At 41.7% G+C, this 24,372-nt stretch overlaps 1 protein-coding gene across 1 annotated transcript in view; it reads right to left on the bottom strand.

The window, feature by feature from the left end:
• MTNR1A (melatonin receptor 1A) overlaps window positions 1-9,896 on the bottom strand; it is a gene marked incomplete at its 3' end in the record, with an annotated part of 50,213 nt that extends 40,317 nt beyond the window's left edge. The window contains exon 1 of the mRNA XM_079306572.1: window positions 9,663-9,896. Coding sequence (XP_079162698.1) covers window positions 9,663-9,855 — 193 coding nt within the window. The 5' untranslated portion in view covers window positions 9,856-9,896. The remainder of the gene's footprint in view (window positions 1-9,662) is intronic.
• Between the last annotated feature and the right edge of the window lie 14,476 nt (window positions 9,897-24,372).

Here is a 24,372-nt window from a genome sequence, read left to right as displayed (position 1 = left end):
TCTCAGCATAATACCCAATAGGTATGGATCATCCAAAGAAAAAGTGCAGATGTATGAGAGGAAGCACAACAAATTCATAGGAACATGCAGAAAAAATGGGTATGTTAGGTAAATACAAAATATTTTTGGAGATTGCCTACAAAAGAGACAAGTATTATGCCACAAAAAATTAAGAAAAACAAGAGTTTCCCACCAACCAACAAAATGTTCATAGTTGACAGTATTATCAGGCAATCCAGAGGTAGGATGCACTAGATGGGCAAGAGAAAAAGGAATCAGGAGAGCTGCAAAAAACAATAGTATGTTCACAAATTTGTAAGTGAAAACAAAACGCCCAATTTATTTGCAAAAAAAAAATGTCCAAAAACTTTTGCTGCAAGAGCAAGAAAACCTAACTGCATTTGGAGCTCTACATTAGATATTTAATATATGCTAAGACACAAACTGCTGTCTTCTCCATACTTACCAGTATACAAAGGAGATGAAAAGTTTTACTGAGCTTGATGAGGATTCCTTTATGAACTCTGCAGTACTGAAAGTTTGCATCCAGAACAGTTAGAATGAGCTTGGCCGATGAAGACTAGGTGTACGTGACACTCACCAATACAAAAATTCCTGTGGAAGCTGTGTCAATAACCATGGATCACAAAAGCACCAAAATTGTTATAATTTAGCTGAAGAACTAAAGCCAGCACCTGTGTCCAGGTGGGGGAAAGCTAAGATTACTGTCTTTCTTCCCCACAGGAATGGTGAATATTGTTCTCCTGTGTATGAGAGACTGTCATTTTTGGAGTGTGTATATCCACAAGCAATACACAAAAGTATGAGTTAAAATGTCCCAGCAGATGTTACAGTAGGAAAAAAAAAGGTTAAAGGAAAAGGTCCTTTCTGCAAAAAACACCAAATTAGAGGAAATGTTTCTGGATGTATCTGTAAATTTGTGGAGCCAAACCACACAAAATTCAGCAACCTCTGGCTTGAATAACTTCTGCAACATGATAAAAACCAGTAGGATTTACACGTGCTTTAATACAAATGTGGTTCTGTACATACCCAAGACAAAACACAGCCAATGCTATGAAAACCCTTAGTGATGGGTGTTGGAATGTTTTACCTTATCAGGAACAGAGGATGAGATGGGTTTACAAGCACTGCAGAGACTCTCAACAGTTAAGTTCTTCAGACAAGGGGAAAAAAAAACAGCAAAGGAGAACCGAAAAATTAGTGGTCACAGACAGTCAGACTGAGAAATTTCCAAAGGAACATCATACATAATGATGATATAATTCACAACAGAAGCACCCATCTGTACAGTGATGTTACAGCAGCAAAGCCCAAATTCACTCTGATTAATGAATGCAATAAAGAAAAATGAGTTCCTAGAAAGTAGAAGAGGACAAATATATCAAGACTATACTTGTGTGATCTGACCAGACAGCTCTAGTACGGGTACAACTGTTCTTGACCTAAATAACAATTCCCATTTGTAATCCTACAAAGGAGAGCATTGCAGTAGTAATCACTGGTGTTTTCTTTATTCCCAAGTGTGGTCTTGAAGCATCAATTTTCAGACTTAATAGCTTGCACACCTACTATACATGGAATTTTAAGTGGCTTCCTACAACACACCCACCTCAAGATATGTAGGTCAGGCACTTATGACCCTTACCTGCATTCAGTTTTATTCAACACTATCAGTGATCCAACAGAAATCTTACTCCAGCTCCAGAGTTATGGAAGATTTCTCTGCTTACCACACTTAGAGTTTAAGGCTATGAGCAGTATAGCAGCCTTCTTACCCACTGGCAAGTACTGCAGACATAAAAAGTGAAGTGAGACAGGCACTGACCTTGGTAAGAGATTTACTATTGATTTCAGTAAAATCACGATTTCACTTTTAGAGAAGTTATTCCCAGAAATCAGGCATACTCCTGGAGGTGGTGCTCTCATGCAAAGGGGACAGGTCATTTTGTAGAAAGAGTAACAGAATTTGGTATCAACCTTTTTCTGACTAGCAAAGCAATAGGCAAGAGGGGATACTTTTATTCTCATTACAGGAATAGCAATGCTATGCAATATTGGTACAACAGCAGAAACATAAACTGACAGAACAAACATTTAGGCAATGACAATCATGGACTGCATTGGGTTGGAATGGACCTTTAGGATCATCTAGTTCCAACCTCTGCTATGGGCAGGGACACCTTCCACTCCACCAGGTTGCCCAAAGCATCATCCAACCTGGCCTTGAACAGTTCAAGGAATGTGGCATCCAAAACCTCACTGAGCAACCTTCCAATGTACCAGCACTCTTCTTCAGCTGGGGCAAGGGGAACACCTACAACACCTCAAAGTTGCATTTGATTAAAAAGGTCCCATTCAATCCTGTGTTCTAAATGAGGGTTACTTCAGTGACAGATTCAGGGAAGGTTCAGAGATGTAACATGGAATAATGGGAATGTGGGGAAGAATCTAAGTTTTGAAAAGTTGATTAAAATTATGTGAACCTGTGTGTTAGTTGCACATAGCAATACTCAAATTACAGAAGGCAGACCTCAGCATCACACTGTCTGAGAATCTTAAGATATTTTAATGTAAATAATTACTATAATTAAGACAGGGCATATTATTGTAAAATACACAAACTTTTTTTATTTAAACACCATTAATTCTTAATCCCAAATGAAAAAATGCAACTGAAAGAAATTATTCATTTGCATTTATGCAAACTTTGATTCTTCATAACGTGCAACACCCATATTTTTGAAGTATTTCTAACAAAAAGGTCACATCCTAGCTTTCCTGGGTGTGCCACTTTACTGACTCTTTCACCTTTGAAAATGAAAATACTTTTGTCTCTCAAATAGAGACAGGGAGATAAATGTGTCCTTAAAAATCAAGTTTAGGCTAAGGAATAGAAAACTGTTCATCAGTCATTCTGGAAAACAAACATAAAATGAAACTTGTAGTCACTACTGGGGAAAAAGGATATAGTTTTTTCCCAGAATGAAAAGAACTGGTGAACCATCTGCATGATGTGACTGGACATTAATTTTCAAAGCAGATCCCTGTACTCATGCCCATTCAGCACTTTGGTTCATCTCTACAGAGTTGGCCACTAAGTGACAAAGTTCTGGCAGCTGCACCATAACCTCAATAGGATTATACTTGGTGCAGCTGAAACGGCTGACAAAAGAGAAGTCACATTGACCTCAATACCAAGCATGGAGCTGACCTCTGTCAGCACAGGGACAAACTACCTCTGCTTGGTAACCTTTCCCTGAAGGCAAATCAGTTCTGCTAACCTTGCATCTACAGCCAAAAACAAACCCCAAACAACCCCACGGTGATATGATATAAATAGACTTTATCTCAACACCACATGTAAAATATCATGAGCACATCATGCTGAATGGAGTTTCTGCAGGCCTAAATGAAAAAAGTACATATCCAGCACAACTTTCATAATAAAGGTGTTAGCTGAAAAATATAATTAATCTGAAACCAGCCATAAACCTTGCCAGCTGCTTGGTTTGTGTTTGACTAGAGAATGTCAGTGCTTGGTCACACATATAAGTGTTTAAAATTGGCTGATTCTATTTTCTCTCATTTTAGAGAACAGGGTTTCTTTAGGATAGGGTAGAGAGTCCAAATGAAGCACTGAAGGACTTTAGTGGAATTCCAGCAATGGAAAAGATGAGTCCTCCACCACCAAGAAAACCCAACCCACCACCCTGCCCAAATTCAAGTTGCCAACTCAAGCACAAGATTCTCTTATATAATCAAGACCTGAATTTATTTAATGAAGACCAGTAATCTAATACCTATTCTTCAAGAAGCATATCTAATTGTACAACCTGGAAATTTATAAAAAGAAAGAATGAGCTGAAAATTTTTGCTTCTGGTGTTTTCTTCAAGGAAGGGAAGTTTGCCTCCTCATAGAAAAAAACTTTAGAATAGAAAACTTTTTACACATACTCGTCAGCAACTACCACAAAGCTGCTTAGAAGTCGCTATCCAAATACTGTAAACAGCTTTGCTGATTACTTTCATTTGCTGCTCTACTAAAAAAAAAAAAAAAAAAAAAAAAGTTAAAAGTTAAGAAAAATTGCCAACAGCAAGGGGAACAAGTTCTTATTGATGCTGCAAAACTAAACTGTGATGCATAGCATTGAACTGACACTGCAAAGTTTTTACTGCCCTGGGAAAGCAAGCCTCTCCAGAAAAACAGAATGGACATTGCCATACCAGCACTGGATGCCTACTCTTGGTAGCATCTTCAGTCACTAACCTAGACTTGCTGATGATGTCTGACTGCTGGAAAGACATGAGGTATCTATGTTAGGAAAGAAAAGTAATAAGAAAGAGATAAGAGCAGAAGCAAATTGGATATAGCTAGTGATAAAACTGAAGATGAAAAAAAAATCTTTATGGGAAAAGGGAAAATTCCTCAAAAAACAACCTAAAAGGGACAGTAAATAGTAGATCATATGAGTATTGCTGCATACTGGCAGCAGCTAACTAGAAAAAGAAATGTCTCTAAAACTTCATAATGCAGAATCCTGGAAAAAAGAATAAATAGCTGAGCTTGACAGACACATTAGTAAGAATAAGTTCTTAATTATTTTAAATACTCACCTCTACCATTGGGTCACTAACAGCAAAGCACTATTTAAATAAGTCTTTGAAGAAAACCTTGATTCAGTAAATTATTCAATCAAAACCAGTCTGAGGAACAACTTTATTGAAACTGTATTTTTATACTCAGTTCTGTTCAACAATTGGTAAGATTCAGCATCTCCTCTAGACATTTTCCCCTCTCCCAAACAGCTTACCATTTTAAATACTGGAAGTTATTAATTTCTGAAATAATGTTCATTGCCATCAACATCTCAGTTTTATCAGAACCCTGAATTTGTGCTATAACTTGATCTTCCAAGTTCTCTTCCTTGAGTCAATATTTGTCGGGCTACCCATGGTCTCTCAGGACACAAAATGAAGTCCAAGGTTCACCTGTGACAAAAAGAATGATTTCATTAGTCTCAATTCACAGCAGAAGTTTCATTTATCAAATTAAAACAATCTTTACCAGAGCATTTAACATTATAATTTTAAAACTAAAAACAAAACATCATCAAGAACAATATTTTTCTGAAAAGGCTGATGATATCTCCAATCTGGTTATCAAAAGACAGCTCCATCCTTGTTTTTACAATTTTTATTCTAGAAAATGCATTAAGAGAGGAGCACTCTTCAACTAGAGTCTTACACTGCTTAAATCAAAACCCAGGGCCAGTTTGGAAAGCCTCCAGAATTAAATTCTTACTGATAGACTCCCAACCCTAATTCTGCAATGGCTGTACTATTCAGGAAAGAATGAAAAAAAATCATAAGTAGCTGTGTTACTTAGTTCTTTCAAGAGTGACTTCACTGATCTTAAGAGATTTTAGGGAGATTACCCTTACTCAAGATTACCCTTGAGTTCACTGTATTTTTTTGAGCACTCAGAGCTGTGTTCACAGAACTCTTGGGAGCTAAAGCAGGTGAGGCAGATTGAGCACAGGAACATTGGGGAGTTTTCCCTTTGTCACTGCCATCTCATTCAGAAAAAGCAGTTACCACACATAGGTAAGTTTAAGCATGTGTGCAGTCCCAGTGAAATTATCTTGTTGCCCAGGGCCCTGAGCAATGTCAAACTTCCTCTATGCCTTCTTCACTAGTAACAAAGTTTTAGCAACAAAACATATGGGCCAAGGAGGTGGAAAACTAGAAAAAAGTACAAAACCCCAAATATACCTAGCACAGAACAGAGATCAGTGAGAAATGGGTGAATGCAGCTTGCTGCCCTGATTTGTAGGTGCAAGTTACCAGCTTGGCACCAGTCCCTGGGTCATCCCAGCCCATGCCAGGTGTCAGCAGACAGGACAGGCACATAGGAGTGAGGTGAGACTGCTGGGCCTCCCTTTCCACACTGGACTCTCTTGGGGGTAGTCAGGGAACCTTTGGACCTCAGCACACAAAGCACCCAGAAAAAAAAGCAACCCGCCAGGCCAAGAGAACAGCTCCAAAAGGAAGAGAAGAAGAGCAAGAGGTGTCACACCATTCAAGAAAACTTTCTTCGTTGACCTTAAGAATGGTCCAGTCCTGCAATCACTGAGTACCCAAACCAACCTGTCACCAAAAGAACAGGCATGTGTTGGCATTTTAATGTCACTACCAGAAAACTAATCTCCATAGTCAGAGACTTAGAACTGCTCCCTCACCTTGTTCTTGATGCATTGTTTTTCTTGGTATGGGTAACAACTAAGGCATAAGGATACCAGCAATCACCAAATTTGTGTGTAGTATTACATAAACCACTTAAATTCTCTGTTTTCTGAGATGCTCTGATTTGGTGTTGATAGCTTCAAGCAAAAATTCCACTTGTTAAACGTACCAACAGTTTTTAACACACCTTCCCTAAGGCTAGTTATTGTATCTTCCCAGGGTGGACCAGCTGAATGACCTTATTTCTGATGTATTAATATTTATAATGGTAAATGAGACAAAGATTTACACAAAACTTCTTTTTTAATTATCTATTCTCATTCCTTTTAAAAGTTAGTTGTTAAAGACAGCACACCAGTTTAAAGTTCAAGCTGCATGAATATGCTACCAAGAGATGGTCATTAAAATCCTTATGCCTTGAATGTTTCCCTTGAACTTTGTTTCAAAGTTAAAAGATTACAGATATCATAAACCAAATTCAGTCTTTGTGTAGGTCAGCTTTCAATCAGAGCTGCTCCCATCAGGACTGAATTGGTGTCAAGTGCCTCGTGGATTACAAGCCACCATAAAAGAAATAACAGACCAGAACTATGAAACTTATTACAAGTCAAGTACATTAAATAAAAGAGGATCCTACCAGTTGCATCATCAGCTTCTGTGTCTAGAAGAGCATCTATTGAAGCCATGCTTGTGCCTATGAAGGAGTCTGTAGTATCAGACACTCCTCGCTTGCTGAGACAAACTTCTTTGAGTTACTGACTTCTCTGCTTTGATCAGTGTCTTTTACTAACCTTCTGACTGTCAGGAAGGTTACACCACTTGTTGAGAAGGTTTTTCTATGCCTTCCTACTATTCCCCAATTCACTTTTTAAATTGTAAGTCCACAGGTTCAATTTGTAGTATCTTCCAATAGATATGTATGTAATAGAGAGTAGGACAGAGATGCAAGATGCTTTCCCCCACCAAATCCACCTTTTTGTGAATGGGTTAAATACTCCTTATTTCTGTTAGTCCTCTCTTGCAAAGAGGGAAGAAAAATCTTCAGTGAGATACATTTTCTTCAGGAGGCATCTTCTGTTCCTCCCTGACCTTTTTCCAGTAGAATTTTCATCTGTGTCTTTTTTCCTCAAAAAATGTGCCAGCAAGACTTATATTACTATAAGTTGTTGCAAAAGTAGAAGTTTCTTTCTTATTACATTTCTGTAAATAGTCATAACTGCCATTGGCAATACCAAGTTACAAATTTGTTGTATGTATAATTCAGATTATTCTCAATGTAATCTGTTCCTGAATAATCTGAATTAGGATAAACAGGACTTGGGAGACTTTAGTCTTCAAATTTACAAATATTAGGCCAAGGTCTTCTAAATATTAAGTCCCTGTTACAAATTTGCCTTAGTTACCCCTTCCTAATTGAAGGCCGAATTCCATAGCTATGCTTACATAAATAAAATTATTGCAATGTCGAGAACACTTAGAACATCTTTTTTAAAACTTGTGTTATTTTCAAAAATTCCTTCAATCCATTTAATAAACCAGCCCATAGTTAAAAAGAAAAAAAAAACCCCAAACTTACGAACTTCAAAAGCTTGCTCCTATTCTTCTCTTAAATCAAGACTATAAACTATTTACCATATTGCACCAAGTATCTACTTGTTTTAATTAATCTTTATTTTCAGAGGGTCAAGCTGTATCTAGTTCATGTTCCAGTCTCAATTTATGTTCAGAAGAATGCTCTATTCTCCTAGCTGTAGCCAGTTTATTGCAGCTTTTAACATCACTATGACAGAAAAGGCAAGAACAAGAAATGCAGTAAGAGTGAGCAAGGGAGCACGTGTTGAGAGTCAGGAGGGGTTACACGGAATCTACAGCAGAGTATGCACACACAGAGTCCAAGGATTCAGCTATGTCTCCAGAAACAGACACCACTTTCATTTCAGACTTTACCAGACTTGTCCATATTGCAAACTGCACAGAAGTGCTAGAGCATTAATTTATTAATTAAGGGGGAGGCAAATATCACCCATTCCCCTAGAGTAACCCAAGTAATATGTCTCAACCCTTCCTCCATCTAAAAATCTTCCAGGGAACAAGAGTAGTCAAGTGCTCACTTGGATTTCTGGAATTGGAGTCTCCTCTCAATTACACGCCATCGCACGTGTTACCCTGCCAGCTCCAGTGAATGAAATTTCTGCCAGTGAAAGCAGGAATATAATACAGCTTTTAGGAATTTACATCAGTGGTAATTGTAGGGAGGAGAAAGTAAAAATCTGTTACTCTTCATTTTGATCTTGTGTGGCATTCCACTATGGCTGAATGAAACTGAAGCAGACAATCCACTTGAATTACCTGAATTAACCTTAGAAAGATAAGCATGCCACCGTTTGCCAGAGTCCAATACTACATACTTCTCTTAGGCTAGCTCAGAGCAAAGCCCAGGCTTAAGTTCCCCTTCAGATGAATTTAAACTGCTAGCTAGAAGAACTTAGTGCAGTTGTAATGAAGACCCTGACAGCCCAGTTGTGAAAAAATATAAAAGCAGCTTCTCAGTTGTCATGGAGTGAAATTCTGCTTTCATTACCACTACAGCTCTCTTCCCATGCGCCTGTATTTTTTTCAATGAAAGATGCATAGGGTTTGGAGTGCACAGATTTGGTACACGTGCACAGCAGCTGGTCTGACATGATAAAGCAGAATGAATCTGAAGAAGTTCCTGCCTGTCTGACCAATAATCCATGAACTAAGAGGGATTTACTCAGTAGACCAGCACAGATTCTATCCTGTCAAAATTAGAGATTTTTTTTTTAAAGTGCCTAAAGCTGTTTTCTGTTAGATGTTTTCCATTCCCCAAAGACCTAGACAGCAAGTAGGAGTCGAACAAAGGTGGGGGGAGGGAATTGTCTGAATCCTGCAATGTTTATAACTTCGTATTCGCTTGATTTGAAGCTCCAACCATAGAATTTGTTACCGGAGACATTTCTGTAACTCAAAGAAAATCAATCAGAAGAATAGCATTCAGCATGCACAGACACACACTGTATGCCAAGGCAGCATCCCCGGTACGGTGTCTAAAATTCATTCTTAGAGACGACTTACTTGCCATTCTCTTTTGCTAGGTGGGAACTGCCGAGAGCTAAAAATAGCACCAGGATTCAGTGGCGGGAGCTAAAAATACCCTTTCCCGCTCGATTACCGACTCGCCAGGAAAGACGGAGCTCTTGGCATCTGTCACAGCCCGTAGCCGCCAGCTGGGGACGGAGGCGAGGAGCCCAGCCCGGAGTTGGGCGCTCGGGGAAAGTTTCCCCGGCAGAGAAGAGCCCGGGGCGCTCATCCCGCGGCCGCGGGACCCCCCACCCAGCCCGGGCGGCGCCCCCGGGCCTCCCGCCGCCCCTTACCCGCGTTCCGCAGCTTCTTGTTGCGGTAGACGGAGAGGATGACCAGGAGGTTGCCCAGCAGGTCCACGGCGATGGTGAAGATGAGGATGGCGGCCAGAGTGGAGGTCACCCAGGGCTGGCGGCGCGGGGCGCCCTCGGCCGGCGGGTCCCGCGGGAGGACGGAGCTGTTCAGCTCGCTCTCGTTCACTCTCATCGCGCCGCCGCCCCCAGGGCACAGCCGGGCTCGGGCGGAGCGGGCGCTCTCGCCAGCGCTGCCGGCGGCGGGGGCAGCCCGGGTCACGCCGGGGAGGGGCGGGGGTCGCGGCCGCGCCGCTGTGCCGCGGGGCTGCCCGCCCTAGGGCGGAGCGGGGCCGGCGGGCGCGCCTCCCATGGCGGCGGGCGCCGCCGCTCCGGGCAGAAGTTTCCCCGAAGTGTGCATGTGCCGCGGCGGGACACTTTTATAGCGCGGCCCGCCGCCGCCCCGCCCCGCCCGCCGCCACCGCTGCCGCCAGGTGACACCGAGCCGCCCCCGCGCCGGCACGTGCGCGCCCGGGCCGCCAGCTGCTGCCGCGCGGCGCCGCAGCGCCCCCCCGCGGCCGCCCCGCGCGCCGCTCCCCATTCATGCTCCCGGCCGCTCCATTCAGCGCCCGCCGCTCCATTCACCGGCGGAGGCGCGGCGGGGACCGACGGGGCTTGCTGCCTGCGGTTGGGTGGTGTGCGGCGCTCGGTGCTATTTTTAGCGCTCCTGGTTAACGCCGGCTCTTAATTAGGCGCCCGCCGAACTCCCTTCCCCTCCTCCCCCTCCTTTATTTAACATCGCACCCGCACGGTAACGTGAGCGCGGCGAGAAACCTCCCATCGGGGAGCGGGTCGGGGCTGCTATAAAAAGCTCCTCGCGAAAGAAGGAGGCTGGCTGGCTGGGCAGGGGGGGCGTCTGAGGACCCGCGTCCCGGGAGCACCACGTGCCGCCGCAGCGGGGGGCGGCGGGGGGGACACGCACCGCCCCGCCACCCCCTGCCTCCCCCGCAGCCGGGGCGGCGGCGGCGATCTGCACGGGGAAGACGGGGAAAGGTACGGGGATGCCCTGTGCCACCCCTACGAGCCCGGCGAGCTCTGGCTCCCCTGCTCCCCAAAAGCAGCATTTCCTACAAAGAAAGGAGGGCATAGGGAGCCATTGCCCAGCCGTGAGGAGGACCCTGTTGACTGAATAGGGTATCCCTTCACCCTCTCGTGCGGTGGGCGCTCTGATAAATAAATAAAAATAAATAAATAAATAAGCACTTTCTTTTGATTGAATCTTCTCGCTTGCATGGTACAGAGCTGTTGTAAATCTCTGAGCAAACTGGGCATGGGAATCACTCACTCTCCCATTCAGCAAAACGGGCTGCGAGTGCGGATGGGCGGCAGTGCGCGCTGCTCTCCGCTGAGCGCGGGGCTGGGCGCGGTGCCGGTGGCCAGGGACGGCCCCGGCTCCCACCGCATCCCGCCTGGGGGGCAGGCGGGGGGTCCGCAGGGTGGGGTCCGCAGGGTGGGGTCCGCGGGGTGGGGTCCGCAAGCGGGGGTCCGCAGCGGGAGAGCGGGCTCCTCCCGGCGCGGCGCCGCCTCCGCCGGGCGCTGCGGAGCGCAGCCCGTGTCCTGCGCGGCTCTGCGCGGGCCGGGAGGGGCTGATGCGGCAGCCCGCGCCCAGCGCTCGGCCAGCGGCACCCGGGGCGAGGCGAGGCACAGCCTGAGCCGCCGCTGTGAGCCGCAGTTAGGTAACGCGCGGCTGTGAGCGCTTCCCGCGGGAGCGGAGGGGCGCGGACACGCGGGGCGGCGGCGGCAGCAGCGGCTCCCCGCCCCGGCAGCGCCGCAGAACCAGCCGGCACGGCTGAGCGAGCCAGGGAAACCCCGAGCTGCCGTTCACCCACGGCTTTCTGACACCACCGCGGGCAGCGCAGCGAGGAGCGCCGCCGCTCGGCCTCCCGCTGGTTGAACGGGAGCGCTTGTGTTTCGTGGGGGGAGCGCTGAATTACTTGATCACTTAGTGACTTACTAAACGCTCAATATTCCAGCAGCGTGTTTGCCCGCCGCCCCGCTAAACAGCAGACCCGGGGAGATGTGTCGGCGCTACTGAGCATCCCTTCCCGAGGAGAGCAAAGCCCATCCATCGCTGGAGATGGGGAGCAGCAGCCCGCACTGAGAGAGGAGGTTGCTGCTGGGCACAGGGTGGTGGTGAGCACGCCCTGCCATCCATACGCACACACCACAGCCCCCGGCCTCCATCCCCCCGGCAGCTTAGTGCATGTGACCGTGTAGGTGCATAACAAGTAGGTTATCAAGCTGTGGGAGAAGATTAAAAATAGGAGGAGCCAGTATCAGGGGGATATCAGATCAAGGGCAGCCACACGTGGAGACAGGCAGAACTGCCTGGTCCTCCACGGGTGTTTCACTGGACAGGGAGGGGCTGGCTGCCCAGAGAGAGCTGTGAAGTTTCACAAGGTCAGGTATTTTTAACCAGAAGGTAGAGCAATGATGAGGATCAGCCCAGGATTTTGCTTCAAAGACAGGGAATCTGGTCCATGCAGGAACTACTGTTACTTGTCTCATTCCTGGGATGTTCAGTGATATATTTGCAATTTAGATCCACAGGGGAGTGGAGACATCCATCCCAGAGCATACTCTGGACCAAGGCTGCTTGTGTGGTGAGAGCAATACTTAGGGAAGGGAGCACTTCTTGAGAAGGGGACTGAAGATGTCCTACCAGAAAACCCTATAGGAGACCTAAGGGTGACCCAAGCACCAGCAAGGGCCATGATACATTGGAAACCCTTGTGCTGCTGCTCTCTGTGTTGGATTTGTTTCCTGCAGAGTGGGAGATGGTCATTAGGATGTGGGTAAGTCTCCAGCAAGAATCACCTTCCCATTCCCCACCAGGGAGTGGGACAACTTTCTTTTTCCTCCCTCTCGCCTTGACAGAGACATCTCATACTAGAAAAATGATGCTCTTTAAGGTTTTGCATGTGTTTACTCACATCCTGGAGAATTGGAGACTCTAAGATGCCACCCAAAACAAGCAAGCTGTGAAAACTGCAGAGGAGCAGATCTAACAACATCAGGCTGCTTCACACTGATCAGCATTCAGAGTCAGTCAGACAATCTTAGAGGCAGTTTGGTATTGTTTGTTACATCCTCTGAGTCTGGTCTCTCTGCCTTCACATTCTCTACACTTTTTCTACATACACATTTTTAAACTGCAGCTGAGTGAAGTTAAATGATGCTTTACATGAAGGCAGCATAAGATAAGATCAAGGCACAAGAACAAGCAAATCACTTGGGCCAGCCACTCCATATTAAAATAATTTTAATCTGAGTTGACTTCACTGTAATGAGCCATGTTGGCAGGTATCTTATTACATGAAGAAACACAGAACTTGTCTGCTCTGTCATAAAAGAGTTGTGATTTAGTTTTGCTTGACTTATGTTTGGGCTGTGCCTGTTGTTCATTCTGTCTCCAGCCAAGCTTCCTAGCTGCTCTTGAACTGCTGTTGCAGTCTTGGTTTTGGTCCTGTCTCCTGTTGATGCGATCTGGCCTTTGTGGATGAGCCTGAGTCCTCTTTTTGTCCTGTCTGGGGCTATCATTTGAGCCTGTTTTCAGCATCTGGCTCTGCCTGCTGGTCTTAGGGCCTGTGAGACTGTGGTCTGGTTGGTGAGGGCACTGCCTGGGCTGAGGTTTTCCTCAGCTCCTGGTTTGCTTTTCCCGTGGAGAAGCTCTTTAAAACTACACAGGACATTAGATGAGTTGAGGGAGAACCACTCATCAGAAAAGACAGATGGAAATATAGAAAACATGGCAAGAAATCAACAATTCAGCTGGTTTTCTGAGAAAGAGAATGGAGACTGCCTGGCCAATGGGACTGAGAGGGTCAATAACAGGGGCAAGTATTGACAGCATGCTGGTGTGGGTGCTTGGCATAGAAGGGAGTGGGAGGGCAAAAGACTGAACATTTGTCTCCTGTAGAAGTTTTCACCGTGGTTTTCTTCCATCAGAGGAAATGGTTGTGGAGGCTGATGGCAGATATATCTTGGAAGGGACTGACTTGAATACAAATATGGGAAGAAGGCTTTGGAGGGCTGTACCGGAACAGAGAGGTAAGTTGTGGTGCCTGTGGCAGAGAAGCAGCAGATTCTGATATTCTTTATGTTTTGGTGCCCTTCTCTCCTTCAGAGAAGCCCAGGAGCTGTGTGAAGTATATAAGTGCAGACTCTATTCTGCTCAGTCACAATAGGTAGTTCTGTAGTGAAAAGCTGACACTGTCTTAGAACTGAAGTGGAAAAAAATGAGGTAAGCCAACTGGCAGTGTGTTTCTGTGGTGAGCAGTAGTGCAGAGAGGAGGAGCAGCTGCTCATTTGAATGCTTAGCATTAAATTAAGTGGGTGCAGATCCTGCCTGGTGCTGTTCCTTGCTATTTTGAGACCTTCATAATTCCCCTGTTTTGCTGAAGAAGTTATGATGCTGATGGCTCTAGAGCACTCTAGGAAGGAAAGGAAACCCACAGCTCCTCTCCAGTGTGGTGCTCAGACACATTCACCATGACATTTGGCAGCCTCTTGGGTTGCTCTCCCAGCACACTGACACAGTCATTTAGTTCTCCCCATAAACCTGCCCTTGACAGCTGTTGTTCAGTACACAAATCTTGCTGATACACCTATGGGGCAATTCCACTTCCTCAACAGTTAAACTGCTGTGGCAGCAGGTTTGCTGCAGCCCATCTCATGGCAGGAGGTATCTATTCTTCATTACATCACATTGGTTGTGATGCTGCACTACAAAAAACAAGTGGCTTCTATTCCTTCTGTCTTTTAGAGTGATTCAGACTGCTGAAATTTTGCCATGCTTTATTTTGCAATGTACAACTTCTCTTTTCCTGACAAGTCTTTTATTTCAGTGGGTTTTTTTTAGTTACAATCTGTGGCATCTCCTACCTACATGTTATAAGTCATAAAACAACTCTTAAATTGTATCCTCTCTGTAAGTATTGGGTTTGGGCAGATGATGTAAGAGATTGATGGGAAATGTGCCAGCTCTGTAATTCTTCATTCAGCACTGTGCCTTAGAGCACAGTTTTTGTATTCAGAGAGCACTGTTATGACAATTCTTGGGCAACACAGTCTGCTTTTGCTTCTGGCTTTGGGTTTCTAAGGTGAGATGCCATTCACCATGTGGCTGGGACAGGGAATTTCAGAAATGAAACTACATCTTAGGACTCCTCTGCATTGATACTCTCTTCTCCTCCAATATGAAATGGCCTCAAAAGGAAGAAATAGTCGCTTCTCATTGTAGAATGGCATATTATATAATTGTTAAAGTATTCTCCAGGATGATTAGAAAATTATCTTTGAAACTTTGCAAGCAGAAAAGATAACTAATCTCCACTTCTCTGTATTTTAGAGTGCAAAAGTGAAATGCTTTATATTGTAATTGACTGTTTTGAGCATGCTACTTCATAATTTTGATTTTAAATATAAATTTGGAGCTAATTTTGAAGTTAGGGAGATTGGGTAAGGTTCAGGGCTATAAATCCTGATCACAAACTGATAGCTCTTGAAGCCCACAGTCACACACTACAGTTGCTGAGCTAGGTGAGTTAACATTCACATTTGTCTTCAGTGGCTCCAAGACTTCTAAATCAGTGCATCTAGTGGTAGATAACAAAGAGACCTGGCTTGCTGAATATAGAGTGAGGGTGCTTACCTCAGACTGTTCTTCTGGTCTGTTTGTTTGCCATGCCCATTTTTTTGTGATTCTTCAGGACATTGGTCCCCAGAAACTGCTTTTGAGAGCTGACTGATGGAGATTGTTCCACTGTGTCAGCAGTGCAGGAACAAGCAAGGCTGCTTGAGAGAGGGCACTCTGGACTACCACCCCTGTGTGCACCAAGGAAACAGACCTGTCCTGCTATTTGTCGTTGCCTTCTGCTTCCTTCAAATCTGCATTTAAAATGTTAAGAATAAGGATTTCCATGGCACTAGCATTTTATAGTGTCATGACAACATGTCACTCTTCTGCCCTGCCCTCTGAGCACAGTTCCACAGTTTCTGGTAGATGCCATTTACTTGCTTTAACTACAGAGGTTTAAATACTCCTGAAATAAAATAAAAGCTCTACCAAAAGCCAGAATGTACCTGCACATTCAGATTGTTAGCTGGTATTCTTTCCTTGCAACTCTGTAGCCTGTTTTTATATGCTGTTGCAGTGCTTTTTTATTAAGCAAACTCAGAAATCTGCACTGATTCTGGTCCACTCATTTCTCTGGTGTTCTCACTATACTGACCAAATTCAGCCTGTCTACTTGGTTTGTATATTTTTTCTATACAGGAATGTATTACAGTCAGGGAAATAGCAAATTCCTTTAACAGAGCATACAGAATGGTTTAAAATAGAAATAACATTCACTTTCTTCTTGTATATTTTTATATTCACCTTTGAATATTCTGCTACTGTGTGTTTATTTTTTTCCTCCTTGGCAGCGACTTTAAAACCTTTCAATATCTTCCTGTATTCTTTTATATGACTCTTTTGTCAGTCTGAGTGAATGCTTTCCTTTTGTTTAAATATGAGGAATAGAGAGAACATGTCTTGAATTGAAATCACTGAACTAGAAAGGGACTACAAAAAGAATTGACTGTAGTAAAGCTTAAGTATTAAAATTCAGCCAGTGCAGTTCTTACCAAGTGTAGAAAAGCAGAAAAAATGCATACAGCCTCAGAGAATGCATGGAAAAGTTAAAATGGAAATGGTTGAAATGAATGGGAAAAATTGAAATTGGGGATCTTGAAATTGGTAGTCTTGACATGAAGCTAGATGAGAATGAGTCAAGGGTGGGGTAGGGTGAGGTGCTGAGTCAGGGGGATTGGAAGAGGTTAAAATGCTTAAAATGGAGAAGCAGAGGATTGTTGTGTGTGTCAATATTCTAGTTTTAGGCTGTTGTTAGTGAACTGAAATCAGTGGAATAAAACTTGATTGAAATGGTGATGACACAATTCCATGATGTAATGCTAAGGAGCACTTCAAAATGGGCCCTTTTTCCAATCATTTGTGATTGGAATTGATGAGAAAACACAAAGATTTAATCAGATTTGAAATCCTCAGATGCTGTACTAACTATTGAATGGTTTTGTTACTATAGAATCTCACAAAAAAAAAAAAAATCAGCAACATAGTTGCTTTTAATTTTTTATTCAGCAAAAATATGGGTTGAGCCATTTTCTTCAATTAGAGTATCATCAATAAATTAAGGAAGAGTTTTTTAAACAGTTTGCCTTGCCTGCAATGTTTCCAGAAACCTTTTCAGGCTTGAGTCTACAAACAACAACTTCTAGGTTTGGGGGCTTTTAATTAGTTTGTGTTTGCACACACCCCCTTCTCCCCCTACACACACACACACACACACACACAGAGACATCCTTCCAGTATTCCCAGGCTAGGCTTGGATACAGTTTGTAGATGATAATAGGGTTCATTACAGTGATTTGCCTTCCCCATTTGCCTGTGAAAATTACGAAACTTCCACTAAATAATCCAGGTGTCATGCCACTGTGAGCAGTTTCTGAACTTGAATTCTAGAAGGAGGGAATGTTTATGAAGAAATATCAGCTAGAAAGGCCAAATGAGTAATTTTTCTGAAATGGCAATTGTGTACTGCTCAGCAGCTCTTTATATTAATTTTCCTTACTTCTTTCAACAGGTTATTTCATACTCCGTCTAATTTATTTTCTACTCTTTTTGTTTCACTAATAAACAAAAATGGATTTGGTGACAATTTCTTCTGTAACCTTTTAATTCCCTCTCAGTGTGGTGCATTAGACTTCATCCATATTAGTTTTAGTAACTCCTCAGGTAGTTAAGAGTCGTGTCAATATAAAACCTAGTCACAAAATAAACCATGAGTTCAACAAAGGTTACTTAATCTTCTCAGGGATCTCAAAGCTTGATGTTTTCCTCAAAGACTAAACAAGTGACACATCAGAGGTTCTTTAGAAAGAATTGAACACATTTGGTATTGCTCAGTAATCAAAAAACACTTTTCTGTTTTCAACACAGTGCTTTTCAAAGAGACAAGTAACAGCTCTGAGAAATGTTTCCTCTGTGTGGAAGAGGTGCAGTACATCTAGGGAGCAGAAATGCTGTCTCTATTACTCTCATACCTGAATATATATTTCAGAGGCAATGAGGTGTGAGAGGGCAATTCTGCCTTCAGAGGAAGAACTTGCTATTTTTTATGAAGCTGCAACCAGGATACCTGCTATATTGACATAGTTAATATTATTCAGAACATGTAAGACATGTCTTGTTTCTTGTATCTGCTCAGGAAAAATCTGGAGTGGTGATAGGAGACTGTAAAATATTATTGAAGTCACTTGTCAGCACTACATCCCTCTGTCACTTGATCCAGCTCATTCCAGGTAACATGACCTGTGTCTTGTGATTCTTCACACATCCTGTTCAGGGCTGATTGTATTCATTTCATCTGCTGGTTTTGCATCCTCATGTCAAGATATTTGTGTGGGATAGTGCTTATCTAACATTTAATAATCTTGCAGCTTTTTTTAGTATTTGTTTTATCTCCCTCTATACATCCCATCCACTTGCTGAGAAATCCAGTTTGTTTGTCTCGCTTAGTCACAATCCTCAAGCTCAGCTACAGAATTTCTCCTCAGTTCTGAGGCAGTTTCACCCTAACATTTAGTTTTTGCACTTGCAGATTTCATTTCACTTCCATCCTTGAATCCTCAGCCTGGTACAATAAGACAGAGGTCTTCATTATTTTTTTTGCTCTCTACTTTTTCAGAGCATTCTCTTTCCTGACAATTACTTCCCCTCTTTCAACAAGAAACTTCCCATGTCTCTTAGAAAAGATGAAAAAAAATAGGAAGACAGTAAAGCAGTGATTAATCAGTCAATAAGAACCACTTGCAATACACACAGTCACTAAGGGGATACCATTGAAATCTATTGGCTTAGAAATCTGACATCATTAATCCATTATTAAATTTTGAAAATAAAAATTCTCATTTTGCTGAAATTGCTTTGCATTCTAACACAAAATGAAAAAAGGTGACAATATGCAAATCAAAACTGCATGAGAAGACAGCATGCATTATGTAACAGTCAAAAGTAATATAAAAATCTTTACTCCTTGAGAATTGTGATGGTTGCCATAAAGTGTATTTATTCTCACTAGTTTATGTTTAAAAAAGTGCCCAGTTAGTTTCTAATCATGAAAATGCTGGAAACTATTCACAAGAGTACAATTATTTATATGCTCCAGGCTTCTCGTCTAAGTTCTTCTAAACTTTTGTATAAAATAAGAATTTATAATATTTGTAACTCAACCTGTGATGCAATACCTATTAGTCTGACATGGTCAAATGATGTTTTTTATAGCCCTTGAAAAACAGGCATGAACAATTACCCCATTCTCGGTGGAAAACTTCACATTTAAAAAAATGTAGGGAATTACTTAAATTCAGAGCATGCATGTAAATAAAGTGCTAATGGAGGATTTCTTTAGTAATTTTCTTCAGTATGAGGGCAGTGAGGCACTGGCACAGGATGCCCAGGAAAGGTGTGGATGCCCCACCCCTGGGAGTGCCCAAGGCCAGGCTGGATGGGGCTTTGAGCAGCATGGTCTAGTCAAAGCTTCCCTGCCCCTGCTGGGGAATTGGAGCTGAATGATCTTTAAGGTCCCTGCCAACCCAAATGGTTCTGGGATGTACTGACTGCAGTGTTTGATCAGTTTTGTGTTGCCAATTTAACCTTATCTAAATGTTTTGCTTTCTGGGACTTCAACTATGAAAAATTGTGTAGCAATAACCTCCATATTAAAGTGCAGACATTGTGTTCAAAAGTCATCTGTGCTAGGTAAAGTTATATATTAGCCAGCAATTTTTAGTATCATCAACTTCAATTATGTTGATTAGATCCACATCTACTTTGTTGACATGAGTGATTAATTTCAGCAGTGTTTTGCTACAAGGTCTGCTGAAGGTATATTGTCTCTAAAGTTTGAATTTTCTGCCATTGATAAAATCTCTAGAACTTTTCATATAACTTTGATCTCCATTATGAAAAGACACACTCCTTTTAGGCTTGTTTTTAAATCCAAATATAGTAAATCATCATCTAAAGTTGTCATATACTTTTTATGTGATCTGGGACACAGAATAAAGGCTGTCACTTTGATACTGTGCATTGACTTTGTTGAATTTATCTGAATTATTACTGAAATTGGTATAGTGATCCATTTCATAGAAGGTTTCTTAATTTAGAATTTCATAGCAGATTTGAGCTATATTTATATAATTGTCATTTCTTAGACAGGTGCACATGTCATTTTGATTTGTTTTGGAACAAGTGTGTAATTTCATTGCTGAAAATGGGTGACCAACATTTTGACTCTGATTCCTGTGATATTCCCCCAAAACACATCATCCCCTAAAAAGACTTATTTTCTTTATCTTTATTCTATCTGGCTTATTTGATAAATGCTTACCATTCAGTGTTTTATATGAAATAAACTAATGCTTTTCATCTAGTTAATGGATCAAAGCAATGTTCAAAGAAGAAAAACTCCTTTTATTAGCATTTTGTAGCAAATCCAGCTGACACAATAAGAAAGCAATGGAGGTGGAAAATGACTTGCTCTTTTATCTGTGAGTGTAACTCAAGGTTACAGGTAGCATGTATAAGTGGTAGTTATTAATATTTTTAATAAGTCTCTTGAGAAATTCTCTATTCTATAGCTAGTGACCCAACAATTTATTTGTAGTCTGAATCCACTTTAAATTATCTTTGGTGAACAATTATCTGACGAATAAAGAATCCAGATATAATACTAAAAGTGTTCTAATTGAGATGGTTGAACTTGCAGCTATTTCATTATAACTGAAGAACTCTTGTCATTTTATGGGGAAGAAGTAATTCAAAAGCCAAAAGCTCCTGAGTTTTTTTACTTTACAAATGAAGTGGGATAATTTGAACACAATACTGCTTTTCTTGCCACAATTTACATAACATTATTGACTGACTTTGTTCAATTTGAGTACATTTTTAATATATATCTGGAGGAAACTACCCAAAATACAAAGCAGCAAAAAAGTTGTCTGCTGGATAAAGTGAATAAACAAAAAAAAAAAAAAAAAAAAGGTACAAAACGTTCCAGTACAAGTTTGGAGATTTTTTTCTCTTTTTCTTTTTTAATTTTCTAAGAGAAGTTTGTAAAAGGTTATTAAAAAAAAAAAAATTTAAAGTCTTTCATGATTTATTCATCTATATTTGCATATAGTATCTATGAGCTGCTTTCACTGCTATTAACTATCCTTTTTATTTTTGTCTATCATTTTTCAGGTGCTGTGGGTTTTTTCCTTATATGAGAAAATGGATTGCCAGGTTGCCCTATCATACAGAAATATATCTGTCATTTTGCCTGTCATGTGGATTGTTAGTTATGAAGAACTGTCTCTCCTATCATACAAGAGGATTTATTTGTATATCTTGCTTTGATTCTCACCAGACATTTAGGCCCTGGTATCAATAGTATTTCTTGTGATGAGCGTGTGCTTTATAAGGAGTTTTGTTTGTCTGTAATAAAGCATCCCAGATAAGAAAGTGAACAAAAAAATATAATCTGTAATAACTACCTTTAACTGTCAGTATAGAGAGAAGATCCATCATTAGTAAAACAATGGTCTTTTCTTCTCTTACTGATTAACCTGCTGAAGTAATTTGTAAGTTATATTACAGGTTGAAGGTACTCTTTTTTTTCCATGTGATTCTTACTAAGAACAACAGTGTTCACTAAGTTATGGGCTGACACTTTTCTATTATTTATTAATTTACCTTAATTTGATATAGCTCTGTGGTCTCCAAGTAAAACAGATGTCAGACTTTATTTATGGTACATTTCTCTTATGCACTGTTAGTAAATTTTTTGTCAGTGCTACTAAAGCCTCAAGAATCACTAAGAAAATTCACCATGTAGTGCTGAGCTGTCTTACTGTAGGGACTACCAGATCTTTTAATATTTAAAAATTTTTGAGGAGCAAACCAAAGAGACAGTGGAAACAGATCTGTAATTTAAATGAAATTTAAATTATATTAAATCCTTGGTACAATTGTGGGTTATTTTACTTCATTGTTGGATGCCTGTTGAATGTCGGCATATTGAGAGTAAAACAAAATGAAATGCATTTGATTTAATTTTTTTTCTTGATTCAGTGGGTTTTGTCATCTATAATGTGATTTTTTTCAAAGGAAAATTCCAAATTTTGCTGTCACCCTTTTGGTGATCACTAGAATTGTTTTCAGGTGTGTTCCATTGTCATGCATTTTCTTAAAGGCGAATAAAAATATTGGCAGTAGCAGAAGAAGAACATTTTTATTTAAATATTTTTGAATCTGCTTAAGTGTAATCTGTGAAGTCTGCATAAAAAATACCAATAAATCTGGTGGAATTGATCACTGCATCACAAAAGTGGGGCTAAAACATGGGTGGCCCTTAAGGAAGAGGGCAGAGCCATTTTCCCTCACTGTATTTTTCCCTGGATGTTTTCTTCAGCAATGGCAATCACTGACTGTAAGGTACACTTCTACCATGCAGAACAGAAACAGGAAATGGAAAAGTCGTGAGAAAACAGGGCAAAATTAAATTGCTAGGTTTTCCTCACAGGTCTACATGCTACTGATGAGACCAGAGAGAATCTGTGCCTTATTTTATTCTGTGTATAGGAGAGACAACCTAGATTTAGAGGACTGGCTAGTAAAGTCATGTGTGTATTTTTCCAATAGAAATGTTCCAATGTGTGGTCAAACTCCACACTTGAAAATAAGTTGAAAAAAAACCCCTTTTTTTTTACTTTTTTTTTTTTTTTCCATTGAGTCACCAGCTGTTTAAATTCTGTTTTCTGTGTGACTGCCCAGGTTGGCCTGCAGTTGCATGACCATGTCAGGTGCAGGGGTGGCACTGCCTTTAATTAACATGCATTGTGACCTGGAGCTGGCTGATTTCAGAGCAAAGCTGGAGGGCACAACCCAGAAAGTATGCTGTCATTGAAGTGCAAGGTGGAATTAAAACTCAGAATGAAGATGATAGCAGGGAGTCCCAGCCTGCTGAAAAAGCAGGGAAGCATACATACTGTCTTGTTATTGTTATGTGTATGTTTGTTTTCTACAAATTCCATTCTGAATTTAGACACTAAGAACTCAGTGGGTAGCTGGAATTTGGACATATATGTAGACCAGCAAACAGAAGGGATCCTTGGGGTTGTGCAGAGCAGGGTGTGGAGCCTGGTGTTGATTGGAGTCCAGGGTAGGAGGATTTACTGTCCCCGGCAGACACAAGCTGAGGCACAGGCAGCCCTGAGACCCTGCACTGCCAGGTCAGGGTAAAGCCTGGTACCTTCCCCTGTTAATGAGGAAAACAGTGTTTATGGAGCTTCATAGGGGAGCTCTAGGATTGTATGGGACTCCACAGCCATATCCTGCCTGTGAGAAGTGACTCAGCCCACACTGAAGCATTATTTCCCATTATAGGAAAGGATATCTGGGTTTTGTCAAGATTTCTTGAGGAGTGCATGTTTTTTCCTTAAATGAAATTTTGTGTGAAAGTAGAGAACTTGTACTTCCAGATGCTTTTCTTGTGCTTCTAGGCAAGGTCTGTTCTAGACCTAGATGCCAGAGCCTGGAAGTTTTGCTTGAGTCTTCTCCTTTCATGTATGGAGTTGATGGACATGAGAAAGAGCCAAATCAAGGTAAAATCTCTTTTTAAGATCCTTTCTGCTTTTCAAAGTCTGTCAGGAGAGGCTGGTTTAAAAATCTGGGAAAGCTTTCTTCTCACATGAGCCCTTTGTCCCTCTGTCATATGCTTTTGTTTCCATTTGAAGTCACTCTGACACACAATAATTTTCTTTTGGGAGGCAAACACTCTTTTCAAATGGGTATGAAAAAGAGAGTGCTCAGTGACGTATCAAAACCTTCTTTGTCATTGGCTAGACAAGATCCAGCTTTTACTTCCTTTCTTCTTGTACTCCTTTCTGACTACTGTAGTCTCTTCAAAATTGCCAGTGCACTGTATGTTCCTGTTATGTTTGGATAAGTAAAGCTATGCTCAGTAGAAGAAAATACAAAAAAAAAAAAAAAAATAAAGGAAAAATAAAAGAAAGTAGTATGGTTTAGGTGACTGGACCTTAAGGTGACTGTGGACACTGCTACTGGGAGAATCCACTCTGGAAGGAAAGGAGGCAGATCTACTGCCGAAATATGCAATTTCTGTCATGCTTCAAGGAGTAGGATCTGCTTGGGCAGGAGCAGTGTTGGAGACCCTGGCACAGACCCATCAGAGAGTCAATTGTCCTGACATCAGTATTGCAGGGAAAATCACCCAGTCAGGTGGAAGAGGAAGGACAAGCCCTGTAGAGATGTCACATCCTCTGATCTTTCTGCCTTTTCTGTTGTATTATTCCTATTACTTCACTCCAGTTACTTTTTACTACTGTTGTATTATTACTGTTACTTTAGGTAACAGCAAGTGAAGTAATCATCATGAACTTGATCTGTGTGTTGATTTATGGCTTTAATAGCAATAAAATATTCTTGTTACCATTGTGTGAGCCTTGTTATGGCTCTTCCTTAGTAAGCTAGTTGTGTTCTGGTTTGACTAGGATGAAGAATTTTTAAAATGCAATTTGGATTTAA

Source organism: Erithacus rubecula (genome assembly GCF_903797595.1).
Source record: "Erithacus rubecula genome assembly, chromosome: 5".
Classification (NCBI taxonomy): Eukaryota; Metazoa; Chordata; class Aves; order Passeriformes; family Muscicapidae; genus Erithacus; species Erithacus rubecula.
This window is presented reverse-complemented; position numbering and strand designations above follow the sequence as displayed.